Raw genomic sequence first — 21737 nt, 5'->3', positions numbered from 1 at the left:
AATATTAGAGATTGGAATTATATAAATTACAATATTTAATTTTTTACACTCCATTGCTGCTATAATAATGTAAAAAAGCTATTATCGGAGAATATTTTATTCGCACTAGATGTATAAATACAATATATATATATATATATATATACATTATGATATGTATTTTAAAACTAAATCTAAATCAATGAATATTCATCAAAATCATAATTGTATATTTATATTTACGAGCTAAAGTTCTAGCACACGAAAGTCTAAGTATATACTTTATTCGATACAAACTCCATTTTTCGGAGGATCCACTATGATAATGAGAAAGATTTCTACATATCCGACCAAATCGATCAATAATATCACAAATTGATAAATTGGTCCAGATCGGTTTACTAATAGAATATTCCGATACGGTACAAAATTTAGCTTTAGACAATGATCCAATGAGAGGAATAACTGGGACTATGGTATCGAATTTCTTAATACCAGTTTCTATTAGAAATGAATTCTCCAATATTTGATTTCTTACTACCAAAGGATTTCTTCGTACACTTGAAAGATAACCCAGAAAATAGAAATAATAGTTTGATAATTGGTTTATATGAATCCTGTGTGGGTGAGACCAAATTACAAATATATTCCAAGTATACATATAAAAAATTATATGTTTTAAAAATATATTATCTAGACGTTAAATAGGGGAAATGTATACAAGTCTCTGGAAATATAGTAAATTATAAATATATTCCTACAAAGTTTAAGTTCCATATGTTGTCTTTACAAAAGCTGTAATCTTTTTAAATATGTCTCTCTGGTTTATTACTATTATAGAACTGTTTATATTTTAAGTAAAATATCAATTTTATCATCACAATGTTTCTCTAAAAACGACAACAGTATTATATAAGAGGGATAAAAATGCCAAGTTATCTCATAAACTAATTAGGATTAAATATTTAACCTATGATTAACTAAAATTTTTTAACGGATTCTAACGATAGGGATATATTTGAAAATATTAGAAGTTTTACAGAGACAAACATATAAAAGTTAAATTTTGCAGGAATATATTTATAATTCACTATATTTATAAGGGCCTATGAAATTAATCTATTAAATAATTATTATAAAAACTAACGGGATAGAAAGAAACAACGCTTGATTTATGAGAAATTGATGTTCAAATTTTATAATTATTAATATATAAACTCTTTAAATACATAGCACACATTCAAAAAGTTAGATTCTAATTTTAAGGCCTCTTTCACAGGTCGAATTTTCAATGTGTGGTGCATGAGATGTAGTGGTCTATAGACCGCGGTCCACTCAACTATTTACTGACGTTGAAGGCCATTATAGTAATTACACCAGCGCACTTTTAAAGTCACCCCATCTTCGCCCAATCAGACGCGCATTTCACGCCACCTTTTGAGACAAAAAGAGGCGTATGCTTAAAAAGTGAGGGGGTGAAAATATCATTTAGAAAATTAAAATAAAAAGTCGGGGTTTTTTATTATTATAGTGGAGCTTAATCGCGTTGTGCGCGGAAGGTGGGAGAGAGAGAGAGAGAGAGAGAGAGAGAGAGAGAGCGTGCTCAACGAAGAGGGCGAAGTAGCGGAGAGTCAAAGCGACGTTCCCCGAGCTCGAGCAATTGGGGATTTTACTCTACGGGGGAGAAAAAGCGGAATTGAATCGAGTTCTCCGCGGTTTGAAGATCCAGGTAGGGTTTGGTTGCCCTGTCGATCGATTTATGCGCTTTTGTTTGTCCAATTTTGCGGAGAAATGTGCTTGATTTGGTTGTTGTTTGGTGCCTTCGCGGGTTCTAGGGTTTGGATGGGTAGATTGCGTTTGGGACGGGGAAAGTTGGGATCTTTGTGTGTTTTGTTGGTCCCAATTGGACTTTTGATGATTCCACTGTTCGAATTTGGTTTGTGGTGTAGGTTTTGGTAGTTAGATTTGAAATCGTCGAGGAAATCTGGGGGAATTGTACATTTTGATTGGATTTTGTTATTTATTGCATTGAATTGATGTAGTTTGGGCTGTTTCTCCCGCACAGATTTCTGTTTCTGATCAAATTTGAGAACTTTTCTGGCTTCTCGGGGGTGATCATGGTGTTGTGATCTATAGTCATGGATTCTGCGCGGAGCTGGTTCCATAAACTCCAACCTAAGGGGGAAAAATCGAAGTCGCCGACCAAGAAGAAGGAGGGGAACAATGGGAAGGATTTGGGGAAGCCCCCGATCGATGAGGCGCCTTCGACTGTCACGAAGCAGAAGGTTGCCGCCGCGAAGCAGTATATTGAGAACCATTACAAGGCCCAGATGAAGTCCCTACAAGATCGAAAGGAAAGGTGAGTGTCCTCTCTTTCCTTTGCCTAGTATTATTTGTTTTTGTATAACATGCTATTGGAAAATCATTAAGTAGGAAATACTCAGAGACCTACGGCAGAGCTTAGTGTCTACCCCCTAACATGTTGATGACTATATCCCTGAACATTCTCAGGCTCAATTTCTGATTCTATCACTGCAGTTGATCCACTGAAGTACATTTGTTATTACATATGTATAATTTAAAAGGATATATGGTTATATCCTACCAATTGTTTGTATCGCCCTGCTTGTGATATGCTTCGAGTAACAGCAGCCTCTAGTAGAGTGTTTGGTGAAAGTAAAAAAAAGAAGAAGAAGAAGAAGAAGAAAGATCTGGACAGCTGCAGTGAGAAGCAGAATCAGGTTCTGAGCCTCAAAAGCAAGATTAGATACTCTTAAATATAACTTTCCTTTAAAAATATTTAAGGCTATAATTTTGTTTTCTCAACAAATTCATAGGTTGCAACACCTTTAAATATTTACCTTTTAGGCGATCCACTGTTTATAGTTTTTCTTCTTGATGTGTCGGCAATTTAGACGATGGATCTTGGAAAGGAAGCTTGCAGATGCTGATGTTTCTGAGGAAGAGCAGAACAATATCCTTAAGCATTTAGAGAAAAAGGAGACAGAATACATGCGTCTACAGAGGCATAAAATGGGAGTGGATGATTTTGAACTTCTGACTATTATTGGGAGAGGAGCATTTGGAGAGGTTTATCAGCTTAGCTCCCTATTTTCTTGTTGCTTCTCGTCTGTTGCGTTGATGCTGATTTTTTTTTTTCTTTTTTTTTTTTGAATCAGTAAATATAAAAATTTGAGATTGTGATTATGTACTTTGCATTTTCCTTGGGGCAGTAATTTCTGCTAGAGTTTTGAAAAGAAATTGGCGATCATGATCATAAATGTTATAATATTTTGGCTGAATACAAAATGTTGTCTGAATACAAAATGTTGTCTTACTACAACACGTATAAATAAGATTGGTGTATTATTTATTAAAAGTAGTTGCTTATTTATTAGGTTGGATCTTTTCAAACTAAAAGCTTGGTATTGGCGGTCAAAATTCTTAAACCTCATTATACTTCTTAGTTTTTCAGAATATTGTTTTTAAGTAGGTGAAACTTGAAAAAAAAGAGGAAAGGTGGCATTTAATTTGAGGAATGGTATTTGAAGGCTGGTTATGCTATTCAAGAGCTGATACATTGACTTTTTCACTTTGTGAATCAGCAAGGTTTGCTCTCTAAATATCAGTACCTTTACTAATTCTGTAATTCTGTTAGGTCCCACCAAAGTGAGGTCCTCAGAGGCAGTATAAACATGATGACATTTAAGTTAATGCTCAGCTCCAGCAGTTCGTAACTTTTTGTTTAGACTAATCATTAATTGTTTATACATTGGCATTGCTTCTAACATAAATTTTCCTATTAAATTTTGTTTTCTTAATCAGTTTAGCTAACTAGGTGGAACTAGATTTTATGTGAGATACTGTATTTCAGCATATGATATCTTATGTTCCAAGGCGCTATTCTTTGAGCATACCATATAAATATATCCATTGAGTTGATAGTTTCTTAACTTTATGCTATCTGCTTGTCTTTGTCTGTTTGCTGACAGTTTTAGCTGCATCAGAAAAATTGTAGCTTACATCACTAGAAGAACAAATGACAATAAGAAAGACAAAAATAATGCTTACATTTTCTTCTGCTATTATTGGATAGTAGCTTGGGTTTTTTGCATTATTGAAAATAAATCTTGAAATAGATGCAATGCACTTAATAAAATGCAGCGGTTACTTTACTTTTGGTGCTTATTTGTTGTTCCTGACAAAGCTATATTTTCTGAAACTTTTGTTCTGTCATACAGGTAAGACTTTGTAGAGAGAGGGCCACAGGGAATGTGTATGCAATGAAAAAGCTTAAGAAATCTGAAATGCTACGCAGGGGACAGGTATCATTGTTTTGCTCTTCCTTCTCTTTTCTTCATTTTAACTTTGTAGTTTCCTGACACTTCTGTGACACTTTCTAGGTTGAGCATGTGAAAGCTGAAAGAAACCTACTTGCAGAGGTTGATAGTGCTTATATAGTGAAACTCTATTGCTCCTTTCAAGATGCTGAATTTTTGTACCTCATCATGGAGTACCTTCCTGGTGGTGACATGATGACACTACTCATGCGCAAGGATACATTAACAGAGGATGAGGCCAGATTTTATGTTGCAGAGACGGTACTCGCTATTGAATCCATTCACAAGCACAATTACATTCATCGGTATGCTGTTGTTTGTTGTCTTATTCTAGGTGCCTATTTGGCTGACTTTTGGAGCTTTCATTGTGACTAGAAGCTGAAACAAGCATTTCATCTTTAGGGCCAAAAGGCAAAAGATCTGTTTTGAAGCTTCTGCTCCTGCTGCAGTTAAAAACTGTTAAGGAGGTTTTAATGCAAAGATTCCTAATACTTTTCTGAACAGCTCTAGTCAAACAACACTTCTCTTGAAGCTCCAGTCCGGCCAAATAAGCTCAAGATTTAAAACTTTCGGAAGTGAAATGTCTTTGTTTCTGTCTTTGTAGGGATATAAAGCCGGACAACTTATTGTTAGATTGTAAAGGCCATATGAAGCTTTCGGATTTTGGCTTGTGCAAACCTCTGGACAGTAGTAGCTTTCCAGATTTAAATGAGCCTGAATATTCTGCGGGAAAAAATATCAAGCCCTCACAGGAGGGCGATAAGCGGTTAAGTACCTCTTCAGCACCCAGGCGTACACAACAGGAACAACTGTTACATTGGCAAAAGAATCGACGGATGTTGGTAAGTCACATATTCAACTGATCTATGTGCAGCTAATTGTTAGATGCACATTTGCTTCGTTCTATGCACTTCTAATAGAATATAACTCCATTACAAAAGTTAAATTTTCATAGAGAATTTTCGGATCTCTGCTAGCACATTTGTGGAGGATTAGGACTTTGACTAAATTCTTATTTCGTTTTTGGTCTTTCTCCACCAAGACAAGATTTTTAATTTCTCATTTTGTTTTTGTACTTTCTCCACTAAGACAAGATTTTTGCCCTCCATTTATCTTTGTCGTGTGTAATGTCCTTCAGTAACAATAATGTTGCCAAAACTCTTATCCATTTTCTTGTGTACATTGCTTAAACTTATGGGTCAAACATGGAAGTGAGCTTGTAGTACTTGCTTGTTTGTATTCCATGGTCATATCAACTTAGTGACCAGTCCAGATGAATAACCGCAGTTATTTTCACCAACAAGACAATTATGTATGTGTTTCATGTTCTACTGCCAAGATGTACTAGCAAGCATTTTCAACTAAGCCCGCACCAATGAAGACTAAATTGTTCAGTTTAGTACTAGTGCCTTTCGCAGTAATTTGAGCTTTTACCTACATAGCCTTTTGTTTATACAGGCTTACTCCACCGTTGGTACTCCTGATTATATTGCTCCAGAAGTATTATTAAAGAAAGGATATGGAATGGAGTGCGACTGGTTAGTTTTTTTAATCTTCCTTGTACCTTTTTAAATCATATTAAAGTTTCTGACTGTACATCCTTTATTAGGTGGTCGCTTGGAGCAATTATGTATGAGATGCTTGTCGGTTATCCACCATTTTACTCTGAAGATCCTATGTCAACCTGTAGAAAGGTTTGTATTTTCTGTTTTGAAAACTGGCATGCTATTAATGGTTTACTTTTAACAGTTCATTGGGCATTGATTTTGTTCTGTTTCCATTGGTAATAATTTTGCTTACTGAAATTTCTAAACCTTGGAATAATGTTTATCACAGTGTTACTGTTATTTTTTTTTTTTGAGAGATAGGTAGCACGCTACCCGCTTCGTTTATTTCATTTAGAAATAAACTTAGCTAGAAATGTGAATCATCTAGCATTCGAACTTAGGTCTCGGGTACCAACCACCAAGCCCTTTGCCACTTGCTCTAGGGACGGTCGGTCAGTGTTACTGTTATTAAAATTGAAAATTTACCGACTCAGTTTCTTCTCTGAATTCTTCAGTTTGTTGGTTAGAAAAGCTGAAAATAGAAATGAAACACTCTCCTAGTCTTCGCCCACTGCCCCCCTTCTCCGTCCCTTTTCGAGCCTCTTTCATATATTTTGATGCTTAACGAGATATATCCACATGCCTTTTACGTTTTAACATTATTTCCTTGACTCTTCATCAAATATAACACCAGAGTGTTGTACAATCTCATATATCATTTCTGGACTCTGGAAATCCCTTTAGGAATAGATTACTTGGCATTTCTTTCTAATGACCAATTTTTAATAGGGAAGGCAGTAAACCTTTATAACTTACGAGCTTTGCTACAATAAATGCAATGCTTTCCCGCACTAACTGTGGAGGGTTCAGACTAATTCAATAAATAATGGACAAATGATTAATATGTTTGTTGTTAACACGCTTTTGGCGTTAAACGATATGCCTTGTCAAACTTCTATTTATCTTTGTATATACTTACGGGCAGTTACTTAGTGGGAAATCTTAATTAACAGCTTTATACTTTTATCAGCTTCGTGTTTTTATCCGTAACTGCCTTATGGTAAAAGTTTATCTTGGATTGGCAGGGTATAATAGGCTGGACTTGAGTTTCCATTGTGTGTTACCTTAAAGCTTTCTTGACTTGCATCGTGCAGATTGTAAATTGGAGAAATCATTTGAAATTTCCTGAGGAGGCAAAACTTTCGCCTGAAGCTAAAGATCTCATTAGCAGGCTTCTATGCAACGTTGAGCAACGGCTTGGAACAAAGGGAGCCCATGAAATAAAGGTGCAAACTTTTGCATTTCTATCTCATTCTTATCTAATTTTTCATTTGTGTTTCAAAGCTTATCATCAGCCAATGCTTTGCTTCAGGCCCATCCCTGGTTTAATGGCACGCAATGGGATAAACTGTATCAGATGGAAGCTGCATTCAAACCTGAGGTTACTGGTGAATTGGACACTCAGAACTTTGAGAAGTTTGAAGAGGTGACGCTTTGTGCACTCGATCTATATTTCTTCATGCCTTACTGATCACATGTGTAAACTATGATTAAAGTTTTAGTTTGATGATTTATAGTCATTAGCCAAACCCTCCTTTGGTTCCTAAAACCACCATCAATAACTATGTGTGATGTAGTGATGCTGGGAATTGCTTGGAATCACTTTACAACTGCTTCAGAAAATATGAAAGACATCTAATAGTTGTTCCCTAGTTTCTCGGAATGTTTTTAAACATCTCGATGCCTATTAAACTTTCTAGAAGGCAAAATATTTTACTTTGCATCTTTGAGATGTTATGATTCTTTTAGCTACTTGCTCTGAAATCTATACATTGTTATCACGGTGCAGACTGCGGCTCCAATGCAAACTTCATCAAAGTCTGGCCCATGGAGGAAGGTATGGTTGCTGCATGCTTTGTTAATTTTATCTCTATTATGCTTCTAACCATGCATTGCATACGTTCTGGCTGACCATCATTGTACATGTTTGTTTCTTAAGATTGCTTATCTCTATTATGCTTATAACCATGCATTGCATACGTTTTGGCTGACCATCATTGTACATGTTTGTTTCTTAATATTGCTAGCAGAGATCCGAAATCTAAATCTCAGCGATGCAAAAGACCAAACTTTAGTTAACCTCTTTTTTTATTATTATTTTTATTTAACTATTTGGTTACACTGAATAGTCATCCTTCTTTTAACAGATGCTTTCCTCCAAAGATATGAATTTTGTTGGTTATACTTACAAAAACTTCGAAATTGTGAATGATCACGAGGTTGAAGGAATTGGTTAGTTAACTTCCACCTCTCTCTCTCAGAGATCTCTTATCTTCTTCTACTGTAAATTGCCGTACTCTATTCTCCTGACACAATGGTTAACTATTTTATCTTTACAGCTGAACTAAAGAAAAAGACCAACAAGCCCAAGAGGCCAACCATTAAATCACTATTTGGTAAACTATAAGCCGTATCTTATGCACATTTTTTCGTCTCATGTAAATTACCTGTGTGCATTACTTTTTCTCCTTTTCTTTTTTTTAACAAACAGAAGATGCAGATAACTCGGACCAACCCGTCCAAAAAGGAAGTTTCCTCAACATGTTGCCCCCACAATTGGAGGCATCCGAAAGCCTCGAGCCTTCGCCGCACTCGAGCATTTCGTCTCCAGAACAATCTCACGCTCGGCATAGATAACAACTCAAGGTCCACAGCATTTACTCGACCGAAAACAAGAAGCAAAAATAATAATCAGCAGTACAAAGGGAGCAAGTACGAAATGTCTTATACTGTTTGTTATCCCAGCATCTTGTAAATTATAATGCGAGTACCTCCAAATTCTTGTACTTGTACCTACTAATCCCTCTCCCGTCGCCTGGGGTGATAACAGGGTCTATCGGGAAAGGTAATTGTTTGGTCTCTTGTAAATCTCTTATTCGTTGTTGTTGATGAAATTTGGCGTCGATACGAGTTTTGATAGGCTAAAGGCATGCAGTTTGTGCTCTGCAAACTATAGCAGTAAACAAAACTGAGCATCAAACATACTCTTTTGCTGTTACTGTTGGTAAAGCATGTTTGTAAACATTGAGGTAAACACTCTTTAAATGTAATTTTCTTGCTTCCCTGTTTTAAGTGTAAACAAGTCATGATCCCTTATCATCTAGTTCTCGCGGTATTTATTCGCTATCGGTTTTGCATCAACATTATTCTGGAAGGTTATATTAAGTGTTGGTGGTAAGGCCGCAAATTGCACCTGGAACTAAGATTAGTTCGATTTAAGTAAAATTGTGCGAATATTTTTATATTTTTGATTGCATAATTAGCTATTTCGATCTTAATGGAATCAATCCTCTGAAGTCCTGCTCATATGCGTACATAATTTTAATAAATATTTATATTATATAATTTAATTTAATTACAATCATTGATCGATAGCCCACTAGGCCCAAACAATCGAGCCCAAATCACGGGTCCAAAACAATAATTCGGGTCGGAGCGACTCCTTGCCACCGAGTGGATCCGGCCCAAAACCCTAACAATCGATAGAGATCGATCGATCGATCGATCGACCGAGCTCGGGGACCCGCCGCCTCCTCCTCCTCCTCCTCCTCCTCCGCCGCCGCCGCCGCACTCGCCATGGACTTCGGGGGCGTGGACTCCACCACGGGGCGCGCGTTCGCGAGCCCTAGCGAGATGTGGAGAGAAGAAGTCGGCGCCGGGGGCGCCGAGGACGGAGCCGAGAACGCCGACTCCGCCAGCACCAAGCGCCGCGAATGGTACCGGAAGGGCATCGGCTACTGGGGAGTAATTAGCGAACCCTAAAAAGGCTCTCAGCTCTCGATTTGGTTCGGTAAATGTCGTCAAAACCCTAACTTTTGAGGGTTTCATTTGGATTTGGTGTAGGGAGTGGAGGCTTCTGTGGATGGGGTTTTGGGTGGGTACGGGTGCGTGAACGACGCCGATGTGAAGGGGAGCGAGGGTTTTATAAAACCCCTTTTGATAGAGCGCTTTGGAAGTGCAAAGCGGCATCTTGTTGCTCTCGGTAATCTTTAATCTCTTTCTATTTTTAGCTTTGATTTTGTGTTCGCCTTTGTTGATTTGGATCATTTGTTCCGGAATAGAGATACCTACGGTGAGAAATAGAGCTTAATCTCGCTTTGCTACGCCTTCTAGTGTTGGGGTTCTTATTGGTTTCATAAATTTGTGATAGATTGCGGTTCGGGAATCGGACGGGTGACGAAGAATCTTCTTATAAGGTACTTCAATGAGGTAAGTGTTGCTTAATGTCTCTCTGATGTGTTATTTATAGACGTACGGTGCGATGCTCCCTCCAATCCAAAAGCTTAAGCCGATAGGTAGAGAAACACCTGCACTGATGTTTTAACAATCAGTTCTAATAGCGCAAATTACGTCATGCGGGATTTAAGGAGTGTCACATCACCAAAGAGTTTTTTGAGAGTAAAATGGTAGTAGTACATTACCAAAGCGTGCGCAAATTACACATACAGTACGCAGCCATGTTAAAGTACTTGAATTTCCTGTGGTGGGAAGGTGATTTAACTCACTATTCGGCATTATGATAGAAGAATCCAACACCTTAGGTGTTTGATATGCGAACAGATGAATAATCATGGGTTAAGTGATCTTGCATAGTGCATATCTGTTTCTCTTAATGTGATGAGCATAATGATTGTAATTACCATGGTAAGCGGATAATTTGCATAACTCAGTGATTCTTTGTGTAGGTTTTACCAGTGTATTTAATAGATTTGCAGAGAAATGTATGTTGGTGCTCATTTGCAGCGTTGAGCTTTTCAGGTTGATCTTGTCGAGCCGGTGTCACATTTTCTAGAGGCTGCACACGAAAGTTTAGCTCCAGCGATTGATGCGGAAGGGGATGCTCACAAGGCTGTTAATTTCTATTGTGTCCCTCTTCAGGTAGTTGCTTTCTTTAGTTGATTTTGTGAGCTTAACACTCAACAAGTCAATATTTATTCATAATTCTGTTTGGCTGAATTTGGCTACAGGATTTCACTCCAGAAGCTGGAAGATATGATGTAATATGGGTTCAGTGGTGCATAGGGCAACTTCCAGATGATGATTTTGTCGCATTTTTTAAGCGTGCGAAGGTACTTTAACTCAAGTATATGATACTTCCAGTAACATATGCTTTCATATCATTAAGCTGCTCTTTGCTTCTGTAGTTATGAATATATGCACTTGTATATTCTTCTTTCTTCTTTTGTTTTCTCTCCCTGTTTTGCATATTTGTGGTGAAAAATGCATATTATTACTTTACTATATCCATGTCCATGTTTTAGTTTGTTTCTGCTATAAAATTTCAAAGGAAATGATTATTTTCATGCACCTCACTGGATTTTTTTTTTTTTTTTTTAATTTGGGTGGTTATATGTATTTTTCATCCGGCTATTTACCACGTTAATGGTTTCTATGTAGGTTGGGCTTAAAGCTAATGGTTTTTTCGTCGTTAAAGAGAACATCGCGAGAAAAGGCATGAACCCTACATTGTTCTCTCTTGTATATACTCCCACATCTTGATGATAGAATCATAGATTATCAATGGGACGCCTTTACACATTAAGATGTTTCTTTCAGGATTCGTATTGGATAGAGATGATCACAGTGTGACCAGATCCGACTTGTATTTTAAGGAGCTTTTCAACCAGTGTGGTCTTCACATCTACAGCACTAAGGTTCACTAAAATTAACTTATTTTTCATTCAATGTGATATTAAACATGCATAAAGAATTCACCTCATCAATCCGTCGCGAATTTTATCCTTATTTTCTCGCATTTGCATCAAAAAACAGGATCAAAAAAGGCTTCCCAAGGAATTATTCCCTGTGAAGATGTACGCTTTGGTAACCGATAAGCCAAAAGGTGGGAACAGTGATGGAAGAACCAGGAGGCACAATTACACTCCTGTTATCATCCGGTGACAAATATAAAGGACCCAAGTGAGTCCCCAAATTTTGTCTATTGGTTCTCCTAGAACTATCTTGCATAAATTGGATGGTGAAAAGTAGATTTGGGATGACTACTTTTCCCCCGATGGTTTTCGTACCTTTCCTTTTAGTTTTATGTGTTAGTATGAAATGATCATTACTGTTACATCGACACGGACAATACCCAGGAATTTGTATGCTGTTTTCTAAAATTATGCCAATCCACAAAAAAGAAAAAAAGAAACACTGGTAAATTGAAGGAGACAAATGAGAAATGACAATGAAGTTTCAGTAGGGAATACTTTACTACTGTACATAAACATGCATGGTGAATTTGTTTTCCTTTCCTGCGCATTCCACCCTTGGATAATGATAATGCAATCCTGTTTTCCTAGTAGTTTGAATTACAATCCGGTTCAACTCGTATCTCGCTTTCATCAAAATTCGATATGAGATTGACTCATGCTGTGTCGGGTTAGTATTGGTCCCTAAAATCTGTTGTTTGTGGCGCAGAAGTAATTAGAGTGATGCAACGATAAAAACATTTTATTAATGAGATTCAATGATTGACTGCGATGATCTTCTGGTCAAGAAGAAGGTTATCCCCAGAAGAGGTAGCTTACAGAAATGGCTGTTGGAATTATCTAATGAGAATTTTCGTAGGCTCTGAAGTGTAAGTTTAGACGGTTAAAGAACGATATTTATATATTTTTATATTTAAAATTTTTTGAACTTGAGATTTTTTTCAAGGTTCATGACTAGAACTTGAATTAGATGGGAGAAAATTAATAATGTAGGTGGCTGGGGTGACTCGAATAGTCGAATTCAGAACATGAGTCTGGTGTGATTCAAATTCAGGACCTTCTGGTTGAATACCATATGAAACAACTGTCATACTTTAAAAATTTAAACTGTTAGAGAACGATGTTTATATATTTTTATATTTAACATGAAGAATGTTAAGAAATTGATGGGAATATGCCCGAAAATCTACTGCAGAGGATATGTCCAGAAAATTAGTATGCTTCTCTTCTCCTGTTTTGACAATGGAACTCCGGATGTAGCTGGAAATTTCTTAGACTTATTTGGTGACAGAAATGCCGGTTGAAGGCGACGGCAAATGGTACATGTACCAAAAATTTGAGAAATTGTTGATTGGTCTTTAAGAAATGTGGTGGAAAATATGCTTGGAAATTAGGATTCTGGAACTTGTCGAGTAAGATAAAGAAGTTTCAAAGTTCCATTTTTTAAGTTAAATCACGTCACTCGGATTAACTGGATAAGCTTGGGACGTAGTCACGTAGGCTCAATTATTGCATAATTCAATGATTGTGAGAAAATTTTATATAAAATGTCGGTAGTCTCCGAGTTTTCCATTATATATATATATATATATATATATAGAAAGATTATTTTGTGGAATATTGATTTAGTGTTAGGCAAGCGTAGAAAAATGCCTGTGGACAAGTATGTATTTCTAGAAAAAAGAAGAAAAAAAGGGGGAATAAGGGATTGAATTTTTGGAGTTCATTCTCTCATGTTGCTCGAGGTCTTTAAACTATTTCTTTTTTTTTTTTCAAAAAAAGAGAAGTGATATAATCAAATTACCAGCTCAAATGATTATGACTATTTACGATTGAGTAATTACTTGTTGACGTTGTTATTTAAACGCTTAATTGTTCAAACAAAACCCTTGATGGTTAAGCAAATAGCATGAAAGTTTTAACCCAATGGAAAAGCAAAATGAGATATTATGAGTCCTTAAAAAATATAGCTGTTGGTTTGAAACTTTTACTTTTAATAGAAAAGACAATATTAAATTTTTAATGAAAAAAGCTATTATTTTTATCAAACAACTTTACTCATAAAATATTTTTGAAATTGGAAAAATTTTTAGTGAGGAGATTCCTAACAACATTTCCTTGAAAAACGAGATGTCTCCATCCGCTATTATGTTTCAGTTTTGTGTGTATTCATAGGTTATAATACTTTCTCTACAATTTATTTATTTTTTCGAATTTTAGTATTAAAAGACACTTAATGAATTTTTGGATAAAGTCAGAATTAATATTAAAAGGCGCTTAATAAATTTTTGAATAGAGACAAACTTAACATGTGGCAGTGGATCGAGAACTTTTCAATGAAGTATCGCCGGAGAGCTTCTCATTAAAATTTTATCTAAAATATACGCTGATGTTTGTTTTGCCCGGCTTTAGGAACAAACCGGAGTAATCGAAAAATTTATCTAAAATTTTATCTAAAAGATAAGTTATTGGGGAGCTTACCTTCTAAAATAACTCCAAGCAGAAAAATTTAGTCATTTGGCACAAAAGGTAATTCAATACTTGTAGTTGGAGTAATCGAAATGAACTTTCTATTTAACACAGTATGAATTCTACATTTGTTAAGCTTCTTTTCCTCACTGAATTATGGTATGTCTACTTTTCCAAAAAGATGGCTAGAATCTAAGGGGGTGTTTGGTTGTAAAGCGTTGCAACAATAAATAAGTTGTCACGTTGTATACAGTTGAGGAATATATTTTTTAAAAAATTTTATTACTTTATAAACATGTAAGAAAAACTATATATATATATATATATTTTTGTTAGCCCCGCTACTATACTCTTATAAGTATAAATATTTTTGTACTCATCAATTTTCGACTGTTAGATCTACCATTTTGATTATTTTCAGTCATTAGATCTTACTATTCAGCCAGCTACCCACTCGATCTTAAGGGATATCATTCTAATCGAAAACCGCTATCATCCTAACTGCATATTTTTTTATTTAACGGTTGAAAATTTATGAGCACAAAAAAGTTTATACTTATAAGAGTATAGTACCCTTAGCCTATTTTTCGTTTAAAAAGTAATTAAGAAGATAAGTTTATTTTTTTCTTATAATTGCTCTCTTTAATTGCTGCAGCCAATTTGGGCGTAATTTTAAATACTGCAGTTGGCCTAGTCATGCAATTCCAATTATAGTGCAATTGCAATTACATCAATCAAATAATTCTTAATTTATATTTATATGTAGTTACAACTATAATGAGATTGTAATTATATACAATTAAATAGTCTCTAAGTCAGTGGACGGTTGATATGTAATTTTTGTTAATCCTGTGATAGCACAACATTACTTTGTCTAATTACACCCAAAAACAAATGCATAGATTTTAATCACCCCCTTAAAGAAAATATATAGTAGAATAAAATATATTTTATCTCTTTGAATAAAATAATATATATTTGACCCTTTCAAAAACTTAGACTGCTTATATTTAACCTCTTAAATGAAAAAAGAAAAAAAATGCACTTAACTATCTTAAGAAGGCAAAATAAAATAATAATATGAAGGTGCATTTGGTTAAGATATTATTTTTTTGACACCACAATCTAATAATAATAATAAGATTTTTGATCTCTTGGGAATATTTTTTGGTATCTAGAGAGTAAAATATGTTATCTCCCTTTTAAACTTAGACATATATTTCTTGATTAGAAGAGAGTAACAGCGTTACGCAAGTAAGTCGAAACATCAACATCCCTACATACGCGGCCAATTAATTAGCCACTTTGTTCATAGTACGTAATATTTTGAATTTTTCGTCTTCATCTCAAAACGTCCGCATAAATTCCCCCATGCAACCTCGCCAAAACCTCTATAAATTGCACTCCCCTCCCCCTCCTTTCCTACCCACAACAACAACAACAACAACAACAACAACACTTTGAATCCAATTTCTCCCCAGAAATGGCCACACAAACCACTCTCCCTCTCCTGCTCCTCGCCCTCCTCCCTCTCGCCGCCGCCTCGACCTTCAACGTCATCAACCAATGCTCCTACACCGTCTGGGCCGCCGCCTCCCCCGGTGGCGGCGCCCAGCTCAACCCAGGCCAGTCCTGGACCTTCAACGTGGCTGACGGCACCACCGGCGGCCGCGTCTGGGCTCGCACCGGCTGCTCCTTCGACTCCAATGGCAACGGCCACTGCCAGACCGGCGACTGCGGCGGCGTCCTCGCCTGCACCGGCTACGGACAGAACCCCAATACTCTCGCCGAGTATGCTCTCGATCAGTATGCGGGCCTCGACTACTTTGACATCTCCCTCGTGGCTGGTACTTTTATTCTATAAACTTAAACTATCAGATAACAGTGTTTAATTTACAGTACAAATTTGTGAATGAACATAAGCGCTTTGTTTTCAGGGTTCAACGTGCCGCTGAGCTTCACGCCGACGTCGAACGGCTGCACATCGGGGCCGAGCTGCGCGGCCAACGTAAATGCGAACTGCCCGGCGCCGCTGCAGGTGCCCGGCGGGTGCGACGACCCGTGCACGATCTTCGGGACGCCCGAGTACTGCTGCCCGTCCGGGAGCAGCTGCAACCCGACGCAGTACTCCGAGTACTTCAAGGGCCAGTGCCCTCAGGCATTCAGCTATCCTGACGATTACGACGGCACCAATTTCACTTGCCCTGGAAACACCAACTACCAGGTTGTGTTTTGCCCTTAGATCACAGATACTAGCTACTATACGTACAGATATATACATACACGTATGCCTACGTATTGTATAAATGCGTGTGGAATAAAGGAGGTGGCTTTGTGGAAGCCCATTCCATGGGGATTGTAGTTTGAAATAAAAGTAATAATAAGCCTAATCCATTTGGTTGGATACAAATAAAATTACAACATCCTCTGATTTATTATGGGCTTCTTTTGCAACAAGAAGCTGAGTGAAAAATATGTGATTCTGTGCTCGAAAAGTAAAAGCTCTTTTAACTTAAAAATTCACCTTACATGAAAAAGCTGATGGGAGGATTTGAGCATAGCACGTGTCCATAGCATTACTTAAAATAGCAATTCATTAAAACGAAAAATATTGCAGCAGTGATTAAATTGTAAATAAAATGGTCATTGACAGAACCAATATTACCCAAAAAATAAGCCAACAAAACAACCAGACTCTTCAAGTAATTTGGTTTATATATATATAGCTCCCAATAGCAAAACTATATAACATGAAATTTAATTTTGTACAAGAACGAAACTAAAAGAAAACACAATCAAACTGGTTCGATTCATCCATGAAATTCCAAGAGATCTACTACGTACGTACGGGCACATTCATAAAAGATGTGATTTCCATTGCAAGGTGATGCTCAAGAACACAAGATTGATTGATCAAATCTGAGACTCTGCAAGAAAGTATATCTATCACACTGAGACTTGCAATTGCACTAAATTTAACATTAGCAAAATGATCTGGAGTTGGAATTATTGGCTACTTATTATTGGACTAAAATAAGTCAAACATCATGTCCCGTAACAATAGATCCAGAAGACTTATAAATTGAGTGGAGGTGCGGTACATAAGAGACCTAACGGCAAGCTCGAGGCTCAACAATAGACCCAATGTTCATATGGGTTGAATCGGATCGAAATCCGCGAGCACTGTGGCTAAATCCTTATGTGCAATGGGTACGTCCTTTCTATCCATACGCGTGTGCTTTTGGAATAGTTGATTAGCACTTACGATCCACAAAATAGGAAGAAAAAATCTAACATATAGTAGCGAATCAAGAACTCTCCAATAAAGCCTCATTAGGAAGCTTCCTATTAAAGTTTTTTTTTGAAAATGTATGCTAATGCTTGTTCAGTTCGGCTTCTGGAACAAACTGTACTTTCTATTTATCAGAGTATAAGTAAATTTAAGCTTTTTTTCCTCATTGGATTATAGCATGCCTAGAAAATGGTGCTCGAAATTGTTTGTAAATCCCGGATGTGTACTTGAAATTAATGAAAAAAATAATAATAATATTAGGAGCCTGATATGACACGCACTTAAAACCTCGTGCTTTGATGTCATGTGAAATAATCGTTATACTTTAAAATTTTAAGTTAGTATAAAACGGTAATTAAATACTTTTTATATTAACAACCTCCAGGTAAGAATGAATATATATATATATATATTATATATATATATGATATATTATATTATATTTAATATATTATTATATAGGCTTTTGCATAAAAAATCCACTTATTTTGGGCTTTTGCAAAATCGGACCACCTTTTCGTTTTAGCAGATTCGGTCCACTTTTTCAGCAAACTGACTAAAATACCCTTATACGTTTTTCTTCTCTCTTTTTTTTTCTCGTTGTTTTTTTTTCTTTCTTTTCCCAGGGACGCGCGTCGCCTCCTCTCGCGATCCCACGGAAGGCGGCCAACGAGGGGTCCTCCGGCCGCCGAAGGAGCAGAGGCGGCGCAAGGAAGGCGCCAAGTCAGAGTGCGCGACTCGTCGGTGGTGACGCTGTGCTCGACGGCCGATCGCGAGCGGAGCTTGCGTCCACACGTGCTCGACCTCGCTTCACCCTCGTGCCTCTCCCACGCCCTCAACCTCTCGACCTCTGCCTCCGCCTCTCCCCTCCTCATCCCCAACGTCGTTATCAGGAACGCGATCCTCAGCTGGTGCGCCGCGCCGGCACCCATCGGCCTGCTCCCAACTCCCGGACGCGTCTCTCGACCCGTCCGAAGCCTGTCGTGCCGAGGGGGCCGCGCTCCGGCGCACGAGGAGAGAGAGTTCTTGTCCGCTACTGAGAAGCAAAGGAAGCGGCGGGATCAGGAAGCCTTGAAGTGGCGATTCGTCGAACACACACGAGCGCAGCGAGGGGCCGGTCGGCTGCAGGGCCGGTGACGCGGCGGCGGCGGAGCGGGCAACGCGGCGGCAGCGGGCAGGTACGCGTGCACGCGGCTTCTTCTTCTTCGTATGGTGTAATGGTGCACTCGTTCTTCTTCTTCGTAATGGTGTATGGTAAACCATTACACCATTAATGATGTAATGGGCACGCATTACACCATTAATGGTTAATGGTATAATTACCCATTAATGGTGCACCATACACCATTAATGCGTGTAATGGTGAAATACACTATTAATGGTGTAATGGTGCCACCTACACCATGAAGAAGAAGAAGAAGCAGCCACAGCCGCCCGCGTGCCCGCCTGCCGCCGCCGCGTGTACCGCCTTGCCGCTGACCCTGCCCCGTGCCGCACTGCGCGCGCCCCGCGACCAGCACTCCCCCGCCACGGCGGCGGGTGGGCACGCGGGCCGTTGATAAAGATCCAAGGGCGCGTGATGCGGTTTGTAGGCGACGGCGTCGGGGAGCGAACTTTCGGGACATCTCCTTGAAGAGTCGGACGGCGTTCCAGGGCTTCCGGACTTGGACGGAGGGCGTCCATGTAAGAGACGGAAGTAGAATGGAGGTCTTTGGGACCGGTGCGGTCCATGTCGAGCAGAGCTCGCGGTAGCGGCGCCATCGGCGGACCTTGAGCCAGCCGCGGAGGAGGAGGTTGTAGACCTTGGTGTCGGGGTAAGGGGGAGGGGAGGAAGGGAAGGGGGCGGAGGAAGAGGGATTCGGCGTCGGCGACGAGGCGGCGGTCGCAGAGGGAGTCGAGGAGGAGGAGGAGAGGGCGGGGGGGGGGGGGGAGGCGGAGGAGGAGGCGAGGCGGAGGGCAGGGGTCGGGAGGAGGCGAAAAGAAAAAAAAAACGAACGAAAAAACAAAAAGAGGAAAGAGAAAAGATAATAAGAATATTTGGTCACTTTAGCTGAAAAAGTGGACGAATCTGTAAAAACGAATAAACCTGGTCATTTTGCAAAACCCAAATAAGTGACTTTTTATTCAGAAAGGCCTTATATATATATATATATATAATATATATATATAATATGAGAAATGATTCGGTACTTTTTTTAAAAAAATAAAAAGATCTTAACCGTTGATTAATAGAGGGTAAAAATGTAATTTTAATGATTAACAGGTAAAATGATTATTTTATTCAAGGTTAGTTTGGTAATAAACAATACAACATTTAAAGAACTTTTAATTGAGGTCCTAAAATTTATGCATTATTTGCACTAATTTAGAAAATTAATTGATTAACCAAATTTATGCATTAATAGACAATAATTATGCATCTATTTAAATGTTTTAGTGTTTACTAAGAATTATGCATTAATCAAATTATAGAAATTTTAGAAATAGTTCTATTCTAATACGATGAATTTAATTAAATATTAAATATTAAAATTAAAAGTGAAATTTATTAGAGGAATTTTGTATTACTATTTAAAAAAATTGTAATGTTTAGTATAACTTTTAATTCAAACATATTTAATATGTTTAAGAAACTTTTAAATTCCTATAGTTTAGACATTAATTTGTATCACTTATTTAAAAAATTTTGAATATAAGTAAAATTATAATTTAAATGTATTTAATATGTTAAAAAATTTTAAGAAGATTTCTACTTTAGACATTAATTTTGTATGACTATTTAAAAACATTTGTAATGTTGGTAAATATTTAAATTTAACATATTTAATACGTTTAACAAAATTATGAATTCATCTTAGTCATTAATTTTGTATACTAATTTTAAAAAATTAAATGTGGGCAAATATTTAAATTCAACATATTTAATATGTTTAAAAAATTTAAGAATTTTTCTAATTTAGTTACTAAAAAAGGAAACAAAGAGAAAATAAAAATTTTTTGAAAATATAGTAGAGATAAAATGACGAAATTGCCTATGTATTAAAAGACAAAAATACTATTTTTTGAGTTACCTGGTAACCAGTACCTCTCTCAAAGTGATCTGCTATTGCAGGTCACAATTTAAAAAAAATTAAATCTGAACCATTGAACATGCGTGAATGAACGGTAACGAAAAAAAAAAATATAGAAGCATTACTCTTTTTAAAATTATAATAAAATCTATCAGGTGGGTATAAAATACACGGTCGAAATCAAACGACCTCCTAAAATTAAAAAATCGGATTCTTTTATTTAAGATTGGATTTATTCTTCTTTATCTAGATAGTGAATAAAATTTTCTATCAAAAATTCAATCGATTTTGATTCTTTTATATCGTTAAACTAGCAACTATTCTATGCTGGCTATTAAAAATTGTCAACTTTTATATCTTTTGATTGTAAGGTAAATAATATCGAAGAATTATGAAATTTAGTTTTTAAAAGTTTTAAATGATTTAGATAATATTTAACGATACGGAGCGTTGATTCGAAAACTCTATCATCGAAAATGACTTATATTTACGGAGGCGATCATACTTATAAGAGTGTAGCAATGGAACTTAGTGTTAAAAACATATATAGTTCTTTAGTAGCTTAAGCTATCGAATAATGACAATAGGAAATTCTAATTCCGAGTCCTGTTAGAATCATTTTTTTAGTTGCAACTTTTTTCTGAGGAAAATATCTGAAATGTGGCAATAGCACCACATTATTGTGTTCCCAACTAATCAAATTACGCTCCTAAGAAAAAGTTTAGGATGTTGCAATTGCACCATGTTATCTATGTTTGGAATCAATCAAATTATGTCCCTAGGATTCGCCCATTCTACCACAATTTTTTTTTAAAAAAAATTATTATATTTTTCCTTGGGAAGAAAAGATTTAATTGGCTTGTGATATGAGTGATGTGGTGCAAGTGCGACATAAAAAACATATGCCTTCATTTGTTGTGTCATATATATATATATATATAGAGAGAGAGAGAGAGAGAGAGAGAGAGAGAGTGGAGTTATTATACTTTCAGAAGTATATAAAAGTTGGAGCTTTTAATTTTTTAGTCCTTAGATCAACAACTATACGATTGAGATAATAGTGATCCCTTCTAGGTTTGAGAGATTCCCATAAAATTTAGTAGTCCTTATGTGAGTATAATATTAATTCAAAAATTATAAATAATTAAAAAAATTGATGAAAGGGTTAAAAACTTGAAAGTATCAACTTCTTTATATTTTCGAAAGTATTATGCTTGGCGCTCTCTCTCTCTCTCTCTCTCTCTCTCTCTCTCTCTATATATATATAT

The 21737-nt window shown here is 36.8% G+C and overlaps 3 protein-coding genes across 6 annotated transcripts in view; all 3 read left to right on the top strand.

Moving 5' to 3' along the window:
• Window positions 1527-9029, top strand: LOC109715346 (serine/threonine-protein kinase tricorner-like). Of its 3 annotated transcripts, none has more exons than XM_020240319.1 (14): window positions 1527-1708; window positions 2116-2338; window positions 2895-3069; window positions 4221-4304; window positions 4383-4624; window positions 4924-5161; window positions 5778-5857; window positions 5929-6013; window positions 7021-7152; window positions 7239-7352; window positions 7716-7763; window positions 8074-8158; window positions 8266-8322; window positions 8418-9029. In XM_020240319.1, exons 2-14 carry the CDS (start codon window positions 2118-2120, stop codon window positions 8561-8563), a joined length of 1707 nt encoding a protein of 568 aa, XP_020095908.1. In that variant the 5' UTR covers window positions 1527-1708; window positions 2116-2117; the 3' UTR covers window positions 8564-9029. The 3 variants fall into 3 exon arrangements, with proteins under 3 accessions (XP_020095908.1, XP_020095909.1, XP_020095907.1); XM_020240320.1 differs by having other exon boundaries at window positions 2045-2338; window positions 8427-9029; XM_020240318.1 differs by having other exon boundaries at window positions 2045-2338.
• The window catches only part of LOC109715348 (alpha N-terminal protein methyltransferase 1), a 51352-nt gene continuing 39035 nt past the window's right edge, over window positions 9421-21737 (top strand). Inside the window, exons 1-8 of one of the 2 annotated variants that reach the window (XM_020240323.1) lie at window positions 9425-9670; window positions 9770-9908; window positions 10077-10135; window positions 10685-10804; window positions 10894-10995; window positions 11324-11378; window positions 11483-11580; window positions 11699-12127. In XM_020240323.1, coding sequence (XP_020095912.1) covers window positions 9503-9670; window positions 9770-9908; window positions 10077-10135; window positions 10685-10804; window positions 10894-10995; window positions 11324-11378; window positions 11483-11580; window positions 11699-11827 — 870 coding nt within the window. In that variant the 5' untranslated portion in view covers window positions 9425-9502 and the 3' untranslated portion in view covers window positions 11828-12127. Of the gene's footprint in view, window positions 9671-9769; window positions 9909-10076; window positions 10136-10684; window positions 10805-10893; window positions 10996-11323; window positions 11405-11482; window positions 11581-11698; window positions 12128-21737 lie in introns of those variants that run through there. The other variant, XM_020240324.1, reaches the window with a different exon arrangement.
• Window positions 15514-16529, top strand: LOC109715354 (protein P21-like). The gene is made up of 2 exons (XM_020240333.1): window positions 15514-15953; window positions 16044-16529. Exons 1-2 carry the CDS (start codon window positions 15590-15592, stop codon window positions 16346-16348), a joined length of 669 nt encoding a protein of 222 aa, XP_020095922.1. The 5' UTR covers window positions 15514-15589; the 3' UTR covers window positions 16349-16529.

Source organism: Ananas comosus, linkage group 9, assembly GCF_001540865.1.
Source record: "Ananas comosus cultivar F153 linkage group 9, ASM154086v1, whole genome shotgun sequence".
NCBI lineage: Eukaryota > Viridiplantae > Streptophyta > Magnoliopsida > Poales > Bromeliaceae > Ananas > Ananas comosus.
This window is presented reverse-complemented; position numbering and strand designations above follow the sequence as displayed.

Excerpts from the sequence above, each read along its gene's own strand:
- LOC109715354 (XM_020240333.1), top strand. The coding sequence starts at position 15,590 with ATGGCCACACAAACCACTCTCCCTCTCCTGCTCCTCGCCCTCCTCCCT. Across the intron at positions 15,954-16,043 it reads TGACATCTCCCTCGTGGCTG|GGTTCAACGTGCCGCTGAGC; the intron begins GTACTTTTATTC and ends CTTTGTTTTCAG.
- LOC109715346 (XM_020240319.1), top strand. The coding sequence starts at position 2,118 with ATGGATTCTGCGCGGAGCTGGTTCCATAAACTCCAACCTAAGGGGGAA. Across the intron at positions 4,625-4,923 it reads AAGCACAATTACATTCATCG|GGATATAAAGCCGGACAACT; the intron begins GTATGCTGTTGT and ends CTGTCTTTGTAG. Across the intron at positions 7,153-7,238 it reads AGGGAGCCCATGAAATAAAG|GCCCATCCCTGGTTTAATGG; the intron begins GTGCAAACTTTT and ends GCTTTGCTTCAG.